Genomic DNA, 22,123 nt, shown 5'->3' on the forward strand with positions numbered 1-22,123 from the left:
ATTTATTGGTCAAAGGAAGTACAGAGAAAGAAAAAATTACTTATAATAAATTAGCGAATTTTATTCACAATACAATAAGTACTGTAGTTTTTCGAAATGATATTTATAAAAATGTTCCAAGTATTTGCGAAACTACGCTATAAAAACTTTACAGCTTTAAGAAATTTCCAATTATAATCATTAGCTTTTAGTAAAAATTAGTAGTAATAATAGTAATCAGTTTTATTACAAATAATTTTTAAAAAACTTTAATCTAATTTTAATATAAGAATGCAATTCCGATGAAAAAATCTTAAATTTTAAATATACTGCAACATGAGTAAAAGTACGATTCCTTTTAATGTGCAATATAATTCAATGCATATATACACACGGCAGTGGATAAAGTAAATCAGATTTTTTAAAGGTATTATAGTTCGTATATGAAAAGTATTAAACTAAAAATCACCAAAATAATAGGAAATTCAAATATCAAAGGATTAACAGTTTCCAACCTAGATGTTTTAATTAAACCGCAATACAAAATTAATTTTCATTATAAGAAATTTGTTTTCTATTTACAAACAACAAATTTATAAATTTTACATATTATTAATGTGAATTATATCGCTAATTTCAAAATTTTCAATCAAATAATAATGCAAATGCTAAAAAATATAATTTTCACCATTTTTAAATTTAATTATTTTTTAAATTTGAAGATTGGTAAAATATAAATTTTTATTTCAATTTTATTAAAACATTTTTTTAAAAAAATCCACGAAAAGAATCTTAATACGATAATTTAAATAAATTCGTCCATTTTTGCAATCGAAAGCTTCAATTACTGGCAAATTATTATTCTATACGAGATAAAACATATAAAGCATATTTGGTTTGTACAGTTTATTTTTTAAGGTAACTAGATAGCACTTGAGAAAAGAATTAAAATTAACAGACCAAAGATGCATATTCTATCTTTTTTTATTAATTAAAGCTAACTTTCTCTATTTAAAAAAATCAAAGAATAACGTTAATAATTGCACTAAATAAAAACGGTTTAGTAAAAAAAAATCATAAAAAAAATTTTTGAAATATAATTCTAACATGCTTTTTTCCAAAAAATGATTTATCCAGTCATAAAAATATTAATTTATAGTATAAGTCGAAAATAAAAATCATTTTATTCCTTCAATCTCAAAAAAATCTGTCACCTAAAATAAAAAGGCAGATAATCCAAAATTAATTGCAATGACAACTTAATCGTTAATTTGATTAATGGGTTGACATTAGTCGTGATTCATTTTAAAGGAAAAGAGTATAAAACTCGGAAATCAATACTCTGAATGAATTAGAAAAATCAAAATTCTGACGAAACCTCCCCTACTAGAAGGGAAAAAAGTCGTAAAGAAAACATATTTCTTATAGATTTTTTTCCACAACGATGAAAAAAAAAAGAAAAAATCGTACCTGGGGCTCTCCGTTCTCCGGCTCTGCATTTCCGTTAGGAGTGTCTGCAGATCTTGGCGCCTGGTTTTTGGATAAATTGATCGCGACGTCTCCATCCTCCTCATGGTCCATCATGCCATGTCCCGTTTCAGGAACCTGTGAAAAGATATTTAAAAAAATCAACAAGTTGTCGAAAAAATATAATTAACTCTTTGATAACTTTGTCGGTCATGCAAATATTATCTTGGTTAATGTTTCAAACGACGGTTGTATGATGCAAATCGAGTTATGACCAAGAATTTCTTCGCTTTACATCTTACAAACATCGCTTGAAACGGAAATCGGCTCACCAATATAAAAATTGTGCGGCCGATTCGGCCTGGTCAGTAGGGAAAGGGTTAAATCAGTGGGATAGATAAATGCGCTGTCCCCCGCATTCTTTACCAATGCCGTGAACATCAAATATACTCAGATTTTTATTTTTAGAGTCCCACATGAGCATTTTCTGATATGTAATAAAGCGGAGGAAACCGGTTAAGCATCTTGAATATCCTTTTTACTTCCTCATATATGAAGTATAAAGAAAATATAAGAATCGTCAAGAAGTTCACATTCGAGATGTTAATGAATCCCCACGTTTTAGATCTCCATGAGTGCGAAGGACAGAAGGACATTTTTAGAAAATGTCCTTCTGTTTTGTCTGTTTGTGATACAGATAATACAAAAACGCTTGAGCTAGACGGTGAAATTTGGTATGTAGTCATTACATCGAATTTGTAGATTTCTATCAAATTTTGAGCAAAATCCAGCCAGAGGAAGTCTGTCTGTTCGGTTGTTCGAATATAAGTTAATAAAATAAATATAAAAATGAGAGTTAGATAAAAAAAAAATTGATGCAAAATTTTACGTCTATAGTGTCGACAGACATCTATCAACTTAGGGCCATACCCAACAAAGGATTGACTGTCAGTCAGTCTTTACCCACAGAATCCTGTAAAAACCTTTAACCCTTTCATTACTGATAATTCAAAAATGCAATGATTTAAATATATCAAATTCGATATGGGAATTTGTGACTACAAGTGCAGTTTAGTGTTAATGTTTTTGTTTCGATCGGTTGGGAAAAACGTGTCTGAAGCACAAATTCGATTTTCAGATACTATTAACTGCGTGCCAGGAATTAATTTTTAAAAAACTTGATAAGGATGGCACGATAGACTCAATAAAAATGCTAAATTCACGGCAAAAAATATTTCGCAAGGTCATGCAAGACATTCTCTGGCACGACAAATGTAATAGAGTATGCGAGAAAGTTTTGTGGAGACTACTCACACTGTTTTTTAATCTTAATTTTAAAAAATTAGCTGACTGAAACAAAGATTTGACATGATACTACAATTATAGTAAAAAGATTACATACGAAATAGCATTTCGTTAAATTGCTGCGATTTGAATTGTAGTGTTCATATGCATGAAAAAAGTACAAACTAATAGACGGACATCCTTTTCGGAGATTTTATTAAAAATTTCATAAATAGGATATTTAACTGATACTAACTAAAATATTATATGCTAAATCAAATTTTATTCATTCAAGTCATTGCGTTTATATGCATGCAAACGTACAGACCAACAGACAGTCAACTTCTTAAAAAATCTGACTCAAAATTTGATATTTTCCAACATTTTACGTATTAAATTTCTGTTTCAAATTTTTTCAATATAGCTTTTTTACGCTTTTTAGCTATCGAATTCACTTACATTCTGACAAACAGACGATAAATCGATAATAAATAATCGATAATAAATCGATTTTAATGAAATCCATCTATAGGAATCCAGAAATGATGAAATTTGATATAAATGATGAAACTGTGAAAATTTGGTGCAACGACCAAATACCAAATTTGGTCGTTTCACCAAATGCAAATTGTTTTTAAATTATCATCTTCACAGACAGACACAGTTTCAAAAATTAGTTTTTCTGATTCTGAGAGATCTGAAATTCTTTAAAATCTTGGATTCAAATGTTTTGTTAACTAAATACTTTTTTATACACATTTCATAAATGCAAAGACATAAAAAATTAATGCATTTAAAAATCATCAATATATAATTTTGAAAATTCCCAGGCACGAAATAGTATTAAAATGAAATATATATCGATGCACTTATATAATCGTAATCGATACGATTCAGCACTGCTATGATGAAAAATAAATTCATGTAATTAGAACTCAGAGCATGTAATAATAAAATTTTGATACAAGCATCCAATTAAGTTTATTTCCAAATCAAATGAAATAATAATTTGAATTAACTGATTATAAGTAATGGCGAATGAAAATTAAAAAAAAAAAGAGTTGCACGTAATTTTTACTACTAATGAAAAATAGAGTTATGTCTGGGTTTAAAATAGAAAAATAAGAAAATGGATGTTCATTACTTAATACAAATGCTAGCTTAATATAACTGGAATGTCGAGTTCTTCATTTAAATTCTAATTTTAAAGATAGCTCTGATATTTTGTATTTATTATTCTTAAATATAAAAAAAATTATAATTTAAAAAGTTTAGTAAGAGATAAAAGCATTAATTAGAAACTAAAAAAATTAAAATGCTTTTTTTATAATTTGATTAATCAATAATATTTTTATAACTTCATTAATCGTTCAAATCATTAATATTTTTATATAATTATTGTCGATATATAAATTCCAATATATTATAAAATCAATATTTGTTATCGAATTGGATATATAATTCCAATTCGGTAACAAATATTTTTCTGGTTTTATGAGTATCTTCATAACTATTTCAATAAAGTATGCTGTTGTTGCTTATCTCCCTAGGATTTAACTACAATTCAAACCAAGTGCAAAAGATTGGAGAAAGAGGGGTGCAGTAGCTTCTGAGGATAAAGACACGTGAGCACCCGCGGGAAGCAATCTAAGTTTAGCTCATATGAAGGTGACACTCACACACTCGCTTGCACAACCCCGTTTTTTACAGGGGGGCTCTTTCACACACCTCACAGATAGAACACAGGTAGGGATTGCAATACCGGTATTTCGAGGCATTTGTACAGTTTTGTAATACCGGTATTCACAAGTTTAAATATCTTTTTTTCGGTATTTACTAGAAAATTTTTTTAAAATTGTCTCCACTGTCAAACTGAGAAATAAATTCACAAAGCAATAATCGACTTAAACCTGCAAATTAATTTTTCAGATAGTGAATTCGACTTAATATCAGCTCTACTTCCAATAAAACTGACTGTTGAGGCATTATGTCGGAGAGATTCTAATTTATTAACAGCTAATGCAACAATAAATTTCATGTTTCAGTCACTGAAAGAACAGCATACATCACTATCTGAAGAATTATATATTACATTGAAAAATCGCACAGAAGAAAGGCATACCGAAATAAAAAATGTCTTGCGGTATTTACATAATTATAATGATTTTAAAAATGAAAATTAAAAAGAAGAAGAAAGACTTAACAATTCAAATCTGATCAAGTTAATAGTAAATTTTCTTAAAAATTTTTACCCACAAACCTATCCATATTCGTAAGAATTCGGTACAGTTATCGAAGATTATGATGACACTAATGTCGATAGTGAAAAGGGATTGTCTCTTGAATAAAAATTGGAATTGGCCATAAATAAATAAAAAAAATTGAATAAACCAAAATAAATACAGAAATCTGCTATATCCAAAACCATCCGAAGAGAAAACGATTTATTTGAAGATGAGGAATTTAGAGGTAAATACTTGGAAAAAGTATATCGCGCATTGCTAACAGTACCATCAACTAGTGTAGATGCCGAAAGAGCGATTTCGACAGTTGATCATTTTTGCACAAAATTACGTTCCAGGCTTAATGACAGTACAATGGATGCATTATGTTTTTTAAGATCACATTTCAAAAATTTGTAATAGTACCACAGACTGAAAAGTGATATTTACACTTTTTTGTGATTTAAATAAATAAGATGTTCCTTTACTTTTTTGTGATATTTACACTCTCTAATAAAACTGGCAAATAAAATAATGAAACAGCTATGTTTTCTTTCTTTTTCTAAAATTTATACTACCGGTATTAAAACCGGTATCCCGATATTAAGATCTAAAAAATACCGAATACCGATATTGAACTTTAGGTCGGATATTTCAATCCCTAAACACAGGGTAAAGAACAACCATGCTCGAACCAGGACTCGAACTCGGGGCGCCTAGATCACGGGGGAGAGGCGATACCCCTAGGACAGAACGTCGGCTCAATAAAGTATTCATTTATGAAGAAAATTCGACGAATTTTTCTGCAAATGAGGTTTTTGCCGTATTTATACCAGGCTTGCAGTCAAATTATATGAGAAATTACCATATAGCTTTGTAATTAGAAAAAGATACGCACTAATTTATTTCCATATGTAAAAAATTATCTTAATTACTAGATCTCATAATTAGTATGCAATAATTACTAAGGACTGGTGCAATAATATATGCAACCAATAATTACATTTACGTATAAAACTTCTAAGTTATTCGTTACAAAATCAAGGCAAACGAGTTTTTTTTTTAACAAAAAGTGGCAGGTGGAGGCAATCGGTTTTTCTCCACCACCCACCAAAGTACAAATAGATTCATATTCCAAGTCTGTCGAGCCCCCACCCCACGGTGAGAAGCAAAAAAAAACCTTACAGGTGGCGACGACAATCATACCTTCTGCAAATGCTTACCTCCAAACACCAACCCTCTTTTCCCACAAACTCTTCACTTTCTTGATCCACTTAGCGAAGTGAGCCAGTGAGGAGGTGCCGGGGGTAGAAAAAATGTCCACCCCCTCATTTAGCGTCAATTAAGATTAGCCCTAATCAACAATGGTGTCATTAAAGTACTCGGAATGAGCTATAAATTTTGATAAGCGGCCCGTCTTAAACTTCATTAGGGATGCTGCACTCGAAGCAAAAGGGTTTATATATACGAACCTTTACGATATATCCGTCCAAATCGTCTGCCCACCTCCCCCCAAGGCTCTGGGGGTAGCCCCATTCCTCTTTATCGTCAACACAAACGATAGGAAGAGAGAGGAGCTCTCGTTAAAATACAGTTAAGGTTAATTTTTAGATCGTTCCCGCAGTGATGCGATCTGATTGATTTCCGGCAGTTACCGTGCATGTTCTTTGAAGTGCGGTTGGGTACTGGGGAGGGTCGGATGCCATTAATTCAATAGATACAAAGTGGTGAAGAATTTCAAGAGAATATTGGTGACGATGGCAGCCATAAATAGCCAAATGCATTCCGAATTTTGGTATGTGATATACACGTATCAGAAAATAACGTTGATGGATATATTATCCGTCAATTATTATCCATGTGAATGGCAAAAACAAAATGTATAAAGTTCAATAAACGTTCATCTTTATTTTTAATTAAATAGAACAAATGACTTAAAATTCTGAAGACTGATTAAGATTGGTTTGCACTAACGCTACTTAAGCCCCGCTTTTTTTTTTTAATTTCTGTGTACTTAATACTACATGAGAAACTACTCATTTTTTTTAAAAAAAAAGGGGCCTGCTGTTTTTTTCAGAATTTCCCACCACACTAATGAGTTACTTTATCCTTGACAAATGTTTTGTCTGTAAGAATGCATGTCCGTAACATGTAAATTCTTCTGCGGTCCCAAAGTATGGAGAACATGGCAACACCTAGTAAATTGGAAAATTTCATTTATATGCATACTATTATTTAACAGGCAATGTGACTATGCAAAGTGACTTTGAAAGGATCATTCCGAATGTTAAAAAGTCACTGCTTTTTTTTATATAAATAGTAGATTTTATAGAGTATAGATGTAGAGAGACAATATTTTTTTATAATAGTAGTTAATAGGTAATGTGACTATGCAAAGTGACTTTGAAAGAAGCTTTCAAAATGTTAAAAAGTCACTGGCGGTTTTTTTTATTTATTTTTTTTTATAAATAATAGATTTTATAGAGTATATATGTAAAGAGACAATATTTTTTATAATGGAAATTAACAGGCAATGTGACTATGCAAAGTGACTTTGAAAGGAGCATTTCGAATGTTAAAAAGTCACTAATGCTTTTTTTATAAATAGCTTTTATAGAGTTTAGACATAGAGAGTATATTTATTTTATAATAGTAGTGAATAGGTAATGTGACAATGCAAAGTGACTTTGAAAGGAGTATTTTGAATGTTAAAAAGTCACTGCTTTTTTTTATATAAATAGTAGATTTTATAGAGTATAGATGTAGAGAGACAATATTTTTTTATAATAGTAGTTAATAGGTAATGTGACTATGCAAAGTGACTTTGAAAGAAGCTTTCAAAATGTTAAAAAGTCACTGGCGGTTTTTTTTATTTATTTTTTTTTTATAAATAATAGATTTTATAGAGTATATATGTAAAGAGACAATATTTTTTATAATGGAAATTAACAGGCAATGTGACTATGCAAAGTGACTTTGAAAGGAGCATTTCGAATGTTAAAAAGTCACTAATGCTTTTTTTATAAATAGCTTTTATAGAGTTTAGACATAGAGAGTATATTTATTTTATAATAGTAGTTAATAGGTAATGTGGCAATGCAAAGTGACTTTGAAAGGAGCATTTTGAATGTTAAAAAACGGCGCTGACGCTTTTTTTATAAATAGTTTTTATAGAGTTTAGACATAGAGAGTATATTTATTTTATAATAGTAGTTAATAGGTAATGTGGCAATGCAAAGTGACTTTGAAAGGAGCATTTTGAATGTTAAAAAATCATTGACGCTTTTTTTATAAACAGCAGATATTATAGAGTATAGATATAAATAAACAATATTTTTTATAATAGTAATTAACAGGCAATGTGACTATGCAAGTGTCTTTGAAAGAAGCATTCCGAAAGTTAAAAAGTCACTGAAGCTTCTTTTTTTTTATAAATAATAATTAAGTAAATTAAAAATAATAAGTAATGCATTTAATTTTTAAAATGTAGTATATTTTCAATAATATTTATTCTGATGTGATAACTTAGATTCGACAGTCCGATTTAATTCTATTCAATAGAATATTTAAGTATTATCATAACAAGAAATATCATAACCATATCGCACCAATATGATTATGATATATTATGTTATACGATATATAACATTAAGTGAATTAGCGCTTTTTCACAATACGATTTATTAATTTGTTTTACCTATCTAAAAATTTATCATTTCGTAGAAGAATGTATATATATTTTTTTAATATCCACAAGTTTTGAAATAGAGATTAGGGAAAAAAAACTTCTGGCACAAATAAAGCAATCTCACAATCTCACATGAACATTTTCTCATTATTTCACGAAACAATTCCTGCGTAATATTATCCTGATTGCTTTGAAAAGGGATCAATATTGTCTAAAACAAACGAAAATATGCGAAAGTTTATTTTTATTTTCTGCAAGACTTCCAATTTCTTCGCAATAAAATCCTCTTCTCTTTTGTGTACTGACTGAATCATTAGTCACTATGGTAACAAAATCTTAGATTTGTTTCTTTGAAAACAAAACAGAACTTTCATTCCACAAATACGTAATATATCAGCCTTTATTTGTCGATATTTCACATCATTAACCGGATAATTCCGATTTCAATCAAAATAATTGAGAATTGCTTTATTAAAAGGGTCCAGCTACGATTGTTAATATTTAATTATAATCAATAAAAATAGTAAAATTTCAAAATGATCAATTGAGATTTTCAATACTTCAAATCAAATATTTTTTCACATCATTAACCGGTTTCAATCAGAATAACTGAGAACTGCTTTATTAAAATGGTCCAGCTACGTTTGTTAACATTTAATTATAAGCAATAAAAATAGTAAAATTTCAAAATGATCAATTTAGATTTTCCATATTTCAAATCAAATATTTTTTTTCACATCATTAATCGGTTTCAATCAGAATAACTGAGAATTGCTTTATTAAAATGGTCCAGCTACATTTGTTAATATTTAATTGTAATCAATAAAAATAGTAAAATTTCAAAATGATCAATTTAGATTTTCCATATTTCAAATCAAATATTTTTTTTCACATCATTAACCCGTTTCAATCAGAATAACTGAGAACTGCTTTATTAAAATGGTCCAGCTACGTTTGTTAATATTTAATTGTAATCAATAAAAATAGTAAAATTTCTAAATAATCAAGTGAGAGTTTCAATCAGAATAATTGAGAATCGTTTCATTAAAATAGTCTAGCTACGATTGTTAATATTTATTTATAATCAATAAAAATAGTAAAATTTCAAAATGATCAATTTAGATTTTCAATATTTCAAATCAAATATTTTTTCACATCATTAATCGGTTTCAATCAGAATAACTGAGAACTGCTTTATTAAAATGGTCCAGCTACATTTGTTAATATTTAATTATAATCAATAAAAATAGTAAAATTTCTAAATAATCAAGTGAGAGTTTCAATCAGAATAATTGAGAATTGTTTCATTAAAATAGTCCAGCTACGATTGTTAATATTTAATTATAATCAATAAAAATAGTAAAATTTCAAAATGAACAATTGAGATTTTCAATATTTCAAAACAAATATGACTTTTAGATCATTAACCGATTAGTTCCAATTTAAGTCAGAATAATTGTGAATTGCTTTATTAAAAGGGTTCAGCCACGATTGTTAATATTTAATTATAATCAATAAAAAATAGAAAAATTTCAAAAAGATCAATTTAGATTTTCAATATTTCAAATCAATTTTTTTTTCTTCACATCATTAACCGGTTTCTATCAGAATAATTGAGAACTGCTTTATTAAAATGGTCCAGCTACGTTTGTTAACATTTAATTTTAATCAATAAAAATAGTAAAATTTCAAAATGATCATTTTAAGAGTTTTAATATTTCAAATCAAATATGATTACATGAAGATAAAAAATGTAGTAACTTATATCATCTTTTATTTTTGTTTAATAAGATAATGAATTTAATACATTTGTATTTGAAAGCTAAAAAAATTGATCGTTGAATATAATTCAAACATATTTATGTTTCACTATAGGAAGCAAAATTTTATGAATACAAATCAGAACAAAATAATGCATTCAAATATAATAACAAAATAATAAATAGGACAAATTAATAAATTCAAATAAAGACAATTAAATTGTGTTTCTTATTGTAACAAGCTAATTGTTTCAATTTTTTATGGAACTAAAGGTTGCTTAGTTGATTTTTTCCAACATATGAAATTGCCATAACGAGTGAAAAAATATTCTAAAACTATATTGATTTTGCTGAAAAGAAACAATAAAAAAAAACATATTCGAATGACATAAATTTTTATACATGCAAAAGTTTCTTCTGAATATTAAAAACCATATTTAAAATTTTTTATTCTCAATATTATTTATCGCTTATTTATGATAAAAATAAGAGAAATTAAACCTTGTTTTGAAAACAAACAAAATGGAAATACAAAAAAATATATCCAGTGCTAAAGATATTACTTAGAACTTATTTACTGCATTAGTTCAAAAACACTAAAAGTTTGAAAATCATGGATACAAAAGTATTAGAAAAAATTGATATCACACTAAAGCCGAAATTAATTTTCAAAGTCATCGCTTAGTAATGCAATACCACTTATAGATTATGTAAAAAGATGATTTTGAAAAAAAGAAATTTCACTTCCAAGCTACCATTATATTAATTCCATAACGGTATTTTATTTTATTTTAATAAACAGACATTTGACTGCCACATTTTTAAAAATAATTTAACAGAAAAAATTTATTTTTACATATTTTATAGGCTAAAAATTAAAATATAAGTAATTTAAATTTTAAATCACTTCATTAAATAGTAATGAATAAAAGCATTAATACAATCATTAAAATATTACAATTTCATACGAATAGATAGTAATAAATAATAAGTTATTAAATAAATGTATATTATAAAATCATTTAATTTATTATCTACTTTATTATATTTTAAATATCGCGTGATTATTAAATACCAATCATATAAATTATATCAATATAGTAATAATATATAATTATTTTTCAATAAAATTTTTAAAACAATTTTACATAATATATAAAATAAGCAAATTATATTAAAACCGACAAAGGTTAATAAATTTATTTAATAAGATATGTTTTAATTAAGATAAATATTTGATTGTTTCACATATTATTAAAAACTTGCAAATAGGCAAATATTTAATTCTAAATCCAAAGATGACAAAGTAAGATATCAAATGCCAATAATATCAATATAAATGGAGTTTATTATCAATATAAATTGTATAATGAACTCCATTATAAATAACTGCATTAAATTAGAAACAAAAATATTAGAAATAATTATCAAACTCACATATAACCCGTTAGACGCAACGCATCGTCGATACAAGCAGGGATACATAATCCTCGGGCTTTTGTGAGCATCTTACAGTGGATCTTCGGATTTTTGTCATCCTATCATCATTTATGCTCCTTAAATACTATATCTGGTAACTACGCCATCTTTAGTCACGAAGAAAAGTAGATAAAAACTGCATTCAAAAGCAAGCTTTCAACAGGCATTTGAAAAAAGTCTAAAAATGGCGACTCTTTGAAAACAACGGGTTGTTACCATAGTGATTTACATGACGCTCTTCAGATTTATGTTTATGAGCTTAGGATTCACGTGCAGCATATGTACACGTTTTAAAGTATCACAAATTTAGATTTTTCTTTCTTATATTCGGTTTAAAAGATAAGAGTAGTCTTAATTTTGAAAAAAAGTGCAAAATAGTGTCAGTTAAACAATGTTTATCATGTGTCTAAAAAGTATAAAACATAAATAAATAAAAGTAATCGATCTATAAAATTTGCTGAAAATAATTAAAATAATAATTAATAGATAAATTTAAATTTCAAATTTTTTTCAATGCAAATTCTTATTTTAAAAAATAAATAAGAAAATATTTAAAGAATTATAGACAATTATCAAATTAAATATGAAAAAATCTATTATATAAATTAACGTTGAATTCACTTTAAATTATGTATTAAATAACCTTAATTAATGAAGGCTAATTGTAAATGCATACGCTAGTATTATACTAATAATTCATTAAACAATAATTAAATATTAGAACAAATTTAAAATAAATATATTTTATAAAAACATTATTTGAGAACTTGTTTTATTAGAAAATTTTTTTTCACATGTATAATCTTCGCGAAGAATTTTTAATATAAAATTAAATACAGTCGAAAATTTCATATTCTGTAAACTTTTTAGAATCTATAATATAACTAAAATTTATTATTAAAATTACATGATAGATACTTTTTTCATTTAAAATAATTATTCCAATTCATAAATTTCATATTTGTTTCATATTGCATAAAATTTAAATAATTTACCACAGTTAGTTTATTCTAGGCTTGGATTCAATTTAACTTTGCAAATAATAACACTCCTTAGAAAAAAAATTAATTGAAATCATGCATATAATGCATTTAAGTATATATTGAATTGTTTTAATTTTATTAAGAAAAACGTTTGTTTCATTTTTGCCCTTTATTCGTATCAAAATCGCCATTATAAATGACTTGAAAAAAAATTGACCAAAGATGGCAGAAACCCAAACGTCCTGCTCAAAGGCTTTCGGTAACTATGGTGATGATGTGACGTTGGAAGAGGAAACAAAAAAGATTTTCACGTGTTTCCGAAGATCCTCGCTTTGGGGTAGTGCTGTTTTCGTATCATCTTTCCGATTTCTATATTCTGCTCTCATTAAAGATAAATATATCGATATAACACACGATTGGCAACAAGCTTCTACAAACGTTTCCAAGACCAGTCCTTCAGCATTAAATATAGAATATTGGAATCTGTTGGATCGGGGTTTATCTGCACGTGATGTGGTCACGTGTGTTGTAAACAAAAGTTGACACAAATTGTTTTATTATTTCTGTAAACCCGTTTTTTGAAAGGCTCGGTTTCTTTAAAGAAATGGGAAGGAAGTGCGTGCGTCATGCTCGTTTAAATGCTTTTAGACACTGTAAAAAACTTTTCAAAAGGAAAAAATGGCTGTTTTCTCAAATTTAAACAATTCTATATTATAATAAGGAACAAAATCTTTTTTTTAATTCAATGTATGATCTTCCACGTTCTTCCATCATTCTTTATTTATTGATATCATTTATTTTAAGCGTGATTTCTGAGAATGGGAAAACACGTTTTTGATACGGAATAAAAGATCGTGTTATTTCGGTTTTCACTTCTATATTTAGCATATATTCCATCAGCGTCAGATGAAAACATTTTTATTGAGTCGATATGGATTGCACTCTTGTAAGTCACGTGAGGGAAAGACGGAAGTTAAAAATAGTAATTTGCATTTCAGAGTATCAAATGTCCTATAATCACGAGTTTGGTACTCGCGTGCCTTTAATTATTTCTGCAGGAATTTTAATTCTTTTGCATTGCAAAATTTTTGTTTTCGTAAAAATTTTCAGTTATTAAATTATATGAAGTCATTAAAATTTATTTATATTTAAGACATTAATTATTTCATTAATGTTTTTACTTTATTTTCTTTTATAATAAAATAGTAAAATTAAGTATAGACGTTGGAGTAATTCCTCATATGTTTAAATTCCATAGCATAAGATAAAAAAAAGCATATTAATATAAAATTGAAATCTACTATCTCAAATTTGAAGCCATCATGTAAGAACATTATTACTTATAAGTCATTGTTTGTCTTAATTAATTTAAGTCATTAACCAGTTTAAAGCGGTTTGAAACAATTGCATGACTCTCAGTTTATGTATGCGTCATATAGAAAAACAATGGGGTTTTTTTCCCTTCCCATAATTGATAAAAAGCTTCAAAACCTTTTCTCGAGAACGGATTTTTTTTTCGAAAATCCGGTTTAAATTGATTTGGAATGATTAAGTGATTACAGTATTGCGCAATCGTTAATGTTTTAATAAAAGCGATGTGTTTTTTTCCCCCCATCTCAAAATTGTTCGAGCTCCAAAACTTTTTTTGCCAGCTAGAAAAATTGAAAATGAAAGTTAAAAAAAATATGTTATTATTATCATTATCTCTCTCTATATATATATAGTACACCAGTCGATACCTCCCCTCGCTGTTTCGTATTGATTCCCGTTTTCTTCTTTGGGATTCTTCAGACGATAACTTCTAACGACTCTACTTTTTATTGGACAGACATGAGAATCGTGTAAGTAGCGGACATTCGCGCCAGATTGCAACTTTTTGTTGGTGATAAGTTGCCAAATGTGACAACCTTCTTTACTTTTTTTCTAATAAAGTGAAAAATTGTTGCATCAAAAGAGATAAATCGCCAATTTTCTGCCCGCGCATTTTGTGGCTTCAAAAACCCCAAACCAAAACAACATCATGTTCTGACATGATAAAAAAATACTTTATAATCGAAACAAATGAAATAACTAAAAATTTTCTAATTACTGAAAGACATTAAATAAAATCAATAATTTTTTTTTATATCTAGGGCACATATTTATTTCATTATTTTTAATTTTTCATAGGCGAATATGTCAATTAGTGTATAAAAATTACGTACAGATGATTGAAAAATATTTCTTTTGTCAATATTCCATAACTTAAGATAAAAAAAAACACTTTATAACCATAATTGATTATGAAAAACTAAAATTTGAAATATTAATAAATTAATTGAGAGTAAGAAAAAAACCCTTATAAATCCTAGATTAGACTTTCCAAACAAATTTCAAAAATTTATTCATTAAAGCAATTCGTTTCATAATTTTAATATAACATACATCATATAGATTCGAGTAATTCGTATGGAAGATCTTGAAATCCGAGTTCTAAATTGCCAGTACCGTTTTTTATTTATCTATTTTTTACATGAAGTAATTAATATAAAAACGACACACTGAAAAAAAAATTAGAATATGTGACAAAATTTGTGCTGAATCGCAAACATAAAATGCCACAAAAACGTTATAAAAGCATTCCTAAAGAAGTACATCCCTTCAAACATGGGGAAATAACAATTACATACTCAGGGACTCATTCAGTGCTCTACAAAATCATCAATGCAGCAAAACAGCGCACAAATCACCCAAGTTTTCTCTAACCGTTGCTGTGAAGAATAGTACATACACACAATTGCATACACACAGAGGAGAAAGTAGTAGAAGTAATAAAAACCACAGATAAGAATTAGAAATACAAGCAGAACAGTTAGAATATATGACATAATTTGTATTGAATTGCAAATATAAAATGCCACAAAACTATTATAAAACGCCTTCCCACATTCTTTCAAACAAGCGGAAATAACAAAGACACATTCAGTACTTTACAAAATCTTCACTTCGGCAAAGCAGCGTACAAATCGCCGAAGTTTTTCCTAACTGTTGCTGTTAACAACAACACAGGGGAGAAAGTAGCAGAAGTAATAAAAGCCCACCGGGAAGAATAGGAAATACAAGCAAAAAATAAGCCGGCAGTAAAAATAAAATAAAACAGCCGATCTCTCAAAAATAAAAATAAAGCAGAGCTAGAGAGAGAGAGAATTCTCAAATCGCATCAGAGCGAGCAGCAGAGAAGAAAACGATTTGTCACTACAGCGCCCGCAGTCATTTATAATCCGGCATTCCCCCGGATGCGATAAATTCTCCCGGACCTGCTTCTTGATGGGCCTACTTAGTTAGGCACCCCCCACCCACACGACGGTCAGGCTCAATGGGATCTTTTTTTTTATTCTCCTTCTTTTATATTTTGCTTTATTTCTTGGTTAGAAAGGCGGCATTTCTTTCATAGCATGCGGGATGGAAAACTATCTTTCTGGTGTTATGTGATCAGAGAAAAAATAAAAGAGCGAATTGTGGAGCTTAAAATACAATCTGATCTCAGATCGCCGTTTTGGTGAAGCATACCTACAGTGGAGCTATGAAAAGTCGAACGAATTCAAAGGAGTCACAATCATGTTAGGTTTAACATTTTAAAGTGAAATACAATGGTGGCTTATAACGAATAGTCTCCGACAGAAAGCATTAGCACATGCATTAAAGAACTTTTTAAAATCTTCGTCTAAATACTAAAAATAGTAGCAGTAAAGTGAAATCCAATTATCGCTAATAAGGAATATTCTCGGATAAAAAATGTTCGTGCACAAATAAATGAATAGTTTTAAAATTTCTTCTAAATACTAGAATAATTCAAGACATTTTGTATACTTTGTACAGTACACTACCGATTATCCGGTTCGCGAATTTCCGGCTTCCGCACTACACGGCCTAGTTCTCTTTTATTGTAATTAAATGAGAAAGACAAGACTTGCAATGGTAATATTGGTAAGACATTGGCAGCGGGCGTCTGCTAAGAACCTCCTACGTGTCTTGTGCAAAATATAAGTTGTGACAGGAAAAGAGCAGCGTTCTGCTCGCTGTTCATTGTTTAGTCAGCGTGCAACGAACTTCAATTGTTGCTGCTGTCTCTGATTATAATTGCACAATATTCATAAATTGTTCTTGGATACGCTTAATGTTTTTTTAAATGTACCACAGTGGAGATTTCAAAATGGGTGATAACCGTAAAATGTTTTAGTGACTATGAAGCTAAATTACGCGTTATACATTGTCTAGACCCTGGTGTAACAGCAAAAACCGGCAATGGCTTCTATGATTCGCCGGGCCGCGTTCACAGCCTACTTGGCTTGAGATAAATGGAGGGCTTAGTACTCAATAAGAAGTAAGAAATTACATATTATAACAATGAGTTTTAGTATAAAAACTATGTCTTCTGGTATGGGGGGGGGTAAAGAAATGAATTCATAGAGCTCCGACCTATCCGGCTTATCCTTCTGCCACATTAGGCCGGATATTCGGGAGTTTGCTGTATTACGTAAAAATGTCTTAACCTTATATTTAAATATAAATGTTTAACAGGTGGCATAAAGGAAAAAAAAATGACTTTGACTTCTCTTACATATATATTTGAAAGTGATAATTATAATGAGCATGTGGAAATCCTAAATGCCAAATTGAATTTAGTTTAGCTAAATTAATATTAAACTTAGAAGCAACATTTTAGTGGGACAGACAGTAATTTTGTATGGGGACCAGAAGACGAAGACAACACCAGAGTTGGATTCCATCTTCAAAAGAGTCATATTGTACTAGAGGGAGGGCATTTGTCTCCTGTAGAATTAATCCAAGTTAGAAAGCAGATACACGGTGTGTCTTCGGTAAAATCAGGTTTCGAACCAAGGATCCTTCACCTCCAATCCAAGACTTTGTCACTGAGGCCCCTTGATTTTTCCAGGCGTTATATAATCAAAACTTTTCGATTAGAGTTGGCAAGAATTCTTTAAAGAATATAAAATAAGTTATTAATGTTTTTTATAATGTAAGAATATGATGTTGTTTTGAGAGTGGGATTTCCGATTTCGAAAAAGATTGGCCAGATTTAAGTATTGCCACTTTGATAAAAACAACAATTAAGCTTCCACTTACTTCCATATTTCGAAAATGATTAAATGCACATAGATAAAAATTTAATATCTAGAACAAAAAGTAAGTTAAATAAATAAAAGAAACAAAAATATTTATTGGCAACATTCTATAAAAAATCAGCTAAAGAAAATTCCACATGCTGTTTCAGTCTTTTCGGTTATATTAATTTTTAATCTTTATCTAAAAAGTGTGATTAAGAATTTTTTTTTTTATTTTTATTTCAAATTTTAAAATAAATTATTTTCTTTCTGAAAACATAAAGATCATGGATCATAAAGAATAATGAATTAAAGTTTACAAAAAACGAAGACAAGAAACAGTTCGAAAGTATAGATTGAAGGTAAAGAAGAGAAAAAGAAGCGGAACGAAAATAAAAAGCTAAAGAAAATTAAAAATACATAAATTCATTGTACTTGTTAATAAAAAAGAAATCGAAACAGAAATCTGTTTGGACACAGTAAAATAAGAAAACAAATTGATTTTACAACGGAAACGCAAGAAATGAAAATATATAGGAACTTTTACGATTTCAGAACTTTTACGCTTGGATTCTGAATCATAACCCTCAAATTTTGCTTCTAAAGGAATTAAGAAGTATCTTTCTGCAGAAAGGTTATGAAATAACACTCAATCTAATTTTTTCAGAAAAATTTCATTCATTAATTTTTTTATTAACTTTTATTAATTTTTTTCATACAATTAATTTGGGTATTAGTTTTTTCATAAAATTATTTATGATTCAAATCATGAATGCATTTCATGCGGCCAAGTATGCTTTATAACTCCACTTACATATTCAAAATTTAGAATGCAAAATAAAAATATTCCCACATGATAGTACAATACAGATTTAATTTTCAATTATTTTTTTTTTTTTTCCTTTTTAAAAAAACTTTTATTGATAAGAAAATTTTTATCCGAAGGAAATAATTTCAAGTCATCTAATATCTCCATACTTCACCTTTTCCCTAATACACTTACTGATTCAAAAAATTTTTTCTGTAAAGTCTTCGATTATTTAAAAACTGATAACTGCAAGAAATATTTATATAACGTTTCTCATTCTTCACTATATATATGTGAATAAATTGAAATATTTTTTTTAAAAAACTCAACTTATTACACCATTCAATATTAAAACATTATATTATGAAATTTAAAAATAAAATTGGTGAAACATTTCACCTTACATTCCCATTTTAATTTAACTCTTTCAAAATGCAAATCGACAAATTACTCTAAGACAAAAAAAAAAAAAAAATTACATCCCAAAGTGAAATATTCAATTTTTCTTCTACTCATAAAATAATTGGTTCTTTAAAATTACCAAATGTCATAAATTAGTGTTAATTAAGCAAAAACAAAAATTACCACAAGCAGTAAAGCAAGAACGGGTGAATATATTTTTTTTCTAATTCCCCTTAAGTGCAAAGTCACCAAGCTACAGTAAAAAAAAGAAAGCATTATTGATTAATGCCAGCAGTTAAGCAGTTAAATCAGTCAACCATTTAGCAGTGTTGAGTTGCCTCTCAGTGACTGAGATGAGACTGACACTTAAAAGATGTAACAAATAGCTCCGACACTAAAAGTAACTAAATATGGAGTCACATTAGTGGTAATTATTTAAGCGACGTTTCGCTTTAGTGGTAATTTCATTTCACTCTAACTAACGAACCAGGGTTTTTTTTCTGTGAATGCATGTGTGACAAACTATTATTATATTTGTATCCATTAATACTTCAAAGAAAATAATAAGTAATTGTCAATATGCGCATAGAAAAGTAAGAACTAATTTAATTTAAAATTTTTGATTATATTTGTATTTTTGTATTAGCTGAAATCCACATAAAATATAATAGATATATATAAAATAATTTTTGTTACTTTTTAATAGATATCCACTCATTAAAACTGGCTTAATTTTAATGTTTAATTAGGAAAAAGTAATTATATACTAAAAAGTTATTGAATTTATTAAAGAGAATCTTTTACACAAAGAACATAAAAATAACTTAATACATATTCCTTTTTTGCCGTATTATTTTTTTTATTATTAATCAATTTAAAACATATATATTATTTAATTGTATTTTACAGTAATATATTTCATTGTTGAAATCAAACTCAAGTCGTTTTTAGTTTAACTAAATTCAAATTCTTTTCATCCCGGCTATTTTTTTCATTTCTTATTGTTCATTAATGACAGGAAAATTCAACAAGCAGCTTTGCATATGTTTAGTAGGTTATAGAACAATACATGCTTTTAATAAAATTTTTGAAACTTTGTTGTATTTAAAAAAAAATTAAAGTTTTTTTTTTCTTTTTGCAAATTAAATAATGGTAATATTTTTTTAAAAAATTGGCTATTTATTTAAAATAGCTTTCTTTCGTGATATAATCAAATGCATACAGATATAAAGAGAAAAATAGGGAACCGCATAGCATTATGAGCTGAAAGATGTAAGGCTTCTAAAGTAGTATGAATTATATGTCTAACAAAACTTGAAAATTAAAAATATTTTATAAGTGGGAACCATTAGGATATATATGTATTAAAGACTGAATCTAAATTTTTAGCAGTCATTAATTCCGGCTGACAGAATGATCCCAAAATTCGCTTATTCACGAGATAAATAAATTCTTTAACGAAATCTACTTTTTTTATATCCACTATAAACAATTTACCAACAAAAAGCATAATAAACCTACACCGTATGCAATTTTATTTTAATATAAAACGGTATACAAAAGATTAAATGGAAAAAAAAATATTGCAACAAATTCTTTAAATATATAATCTGCTGAAATTATTTCCAGAGCGAGACTCAAAAGTATTTCAGATAACTGTAACCGAACAAAAATAGCAGGGATTTAGAGAGACTGAAATTCAATACGTCGAGCAGATTTCCGCAAATATTTTTCTTTAAAAAAATCACAGAAAGCTACGAAACGAGGCCATAACTCTTCTCCGCATTTTGCGGCATCTACAGGTTTCCATCTTCAAATCAACACCTGCTGGAGTTTAAAAAAAATATCCAACACATCTATCACACAAATGGAATAAGCGTCCTAACCCTCCCTTCCACACACGCAATCAGACAGACAGACAACTCGTACATTACTCACAGACTTAGAAAGAAACAGGGCACTGTGGGTAAACTGCATCGGACGTTAAATCCAAAAATTTCAGAAGGAAGACAGAATTCAGGGGGCGACCGCTCAGAGTAGGGAGTGTATGGGGGGAGGCGAGGGGAGAGAAAGCAATTTTATCTTGCGGTTTCACGCACTGGGCTTTAAAAGTTAAGAGAAAACCCCGAAATCCCGGGTCTAACAAATGGTTCCGGTGAAAGCGAAAATGTTAAAATAAAAATATGGGGTGGAATAGAAAAAAAAAAAAAATACTAAAACGAAGAAGAACGAAATGTATATATATAGATATATCCCTCCCCTCTATGGATATATCCAGAGAAATGCCTCACAGTCGTCATTTGGAGGCGTTATCTCTTGTTCACAGTTTTGGCATTATCACAGGAGAAAAATTGGTGGGTGCGCTGTGATTGCCCGGCTGCCCCCCTTTTCCACAGCTGAGGGCAGGACGACGCAGTGCTGTTATGAAATTCATGATGCTTCGAAAAGCGAAATTAATGCCTCCGATTCCGATGACAACACTCCACGCGTGGTTGCCTCTCTTGCCTTAAGACTTATTTATTGCACATGCCGAGGCGTCTCGACCTAAGGGCTAAAAGCTTTATTTTATACATTTTTTTCCCTCCTCAAGACGCTTTGTTGCGCGCTGGAGAGATGGTGTCTAATTTGGCGGTGGGGAAAAGATTCGCGGAAGTGAATTTTAGGATCATGAGTGGAGTGACTGTTATGCAGGAAAGAGTTCTAAGGCAATGATTCTAGACAGAGGGTTCTTTAACCAAAAAGTGGAAATGCCTGGGCTGCTTTTTTACCTTTCGAAATGTAGAATCAATTTGTGTTCTACCCACAGATTAGATCATTATGAGATCATCGGCTTATTTCATGATCATATCGACCAAATAAAAGAATTGTTTATTTAACTTATAACTTTAACGATAAATTCTTACATATTATATTTTATATAGTTAAAATAGGGATTTAAATCTTTTC

General features: G+C 28.7%; 1 protein-coding gene across 8 annotated transcripts in view; it reads right to left on the bottom strand.

The window, feature by feature from the left end:
• The window catches only part of LOC129987925 (forkhead box protein P1-like), a 536,440-nt gene that overhangs the window by 142,213 nt on the left and 372,104 nt on the right, over positions 1–22,123 (bottom strand). For all 8 annotated transcript variants that reach the window (XM_056095928.1, XM_056095924.1, XM_056095925.1 and 5 more), the window contains one exon: positions 1,450–1,584. In XM_056095928.1, the coding sequence (XP_055951903.1) occupies positions 1,450–1,563 (114 nt within the window). In that variant the 5' untranslated portion in view covers positions 1,564–1,584. The remainder of the gene's footprint in view (positions 1–1,449; positions 1,585–22,123) is intronic.

The sequence above is a fragment of the Argiope bruennichi genome, chromosome 10 (genome assembly GCF_947563725.1).
Source record: "Argiope bruennichi chromosome 10, qqArgBrue1.1, whole genome shotgun sequence".
In the NCBI taxonomy this organism is placed as follows: domain Eukaryota; kingdom Metazoa; phylum Arthropoda; class Arachnida; order Araneae; family Araneidae; genus Argiope; species Argiope bruennichi.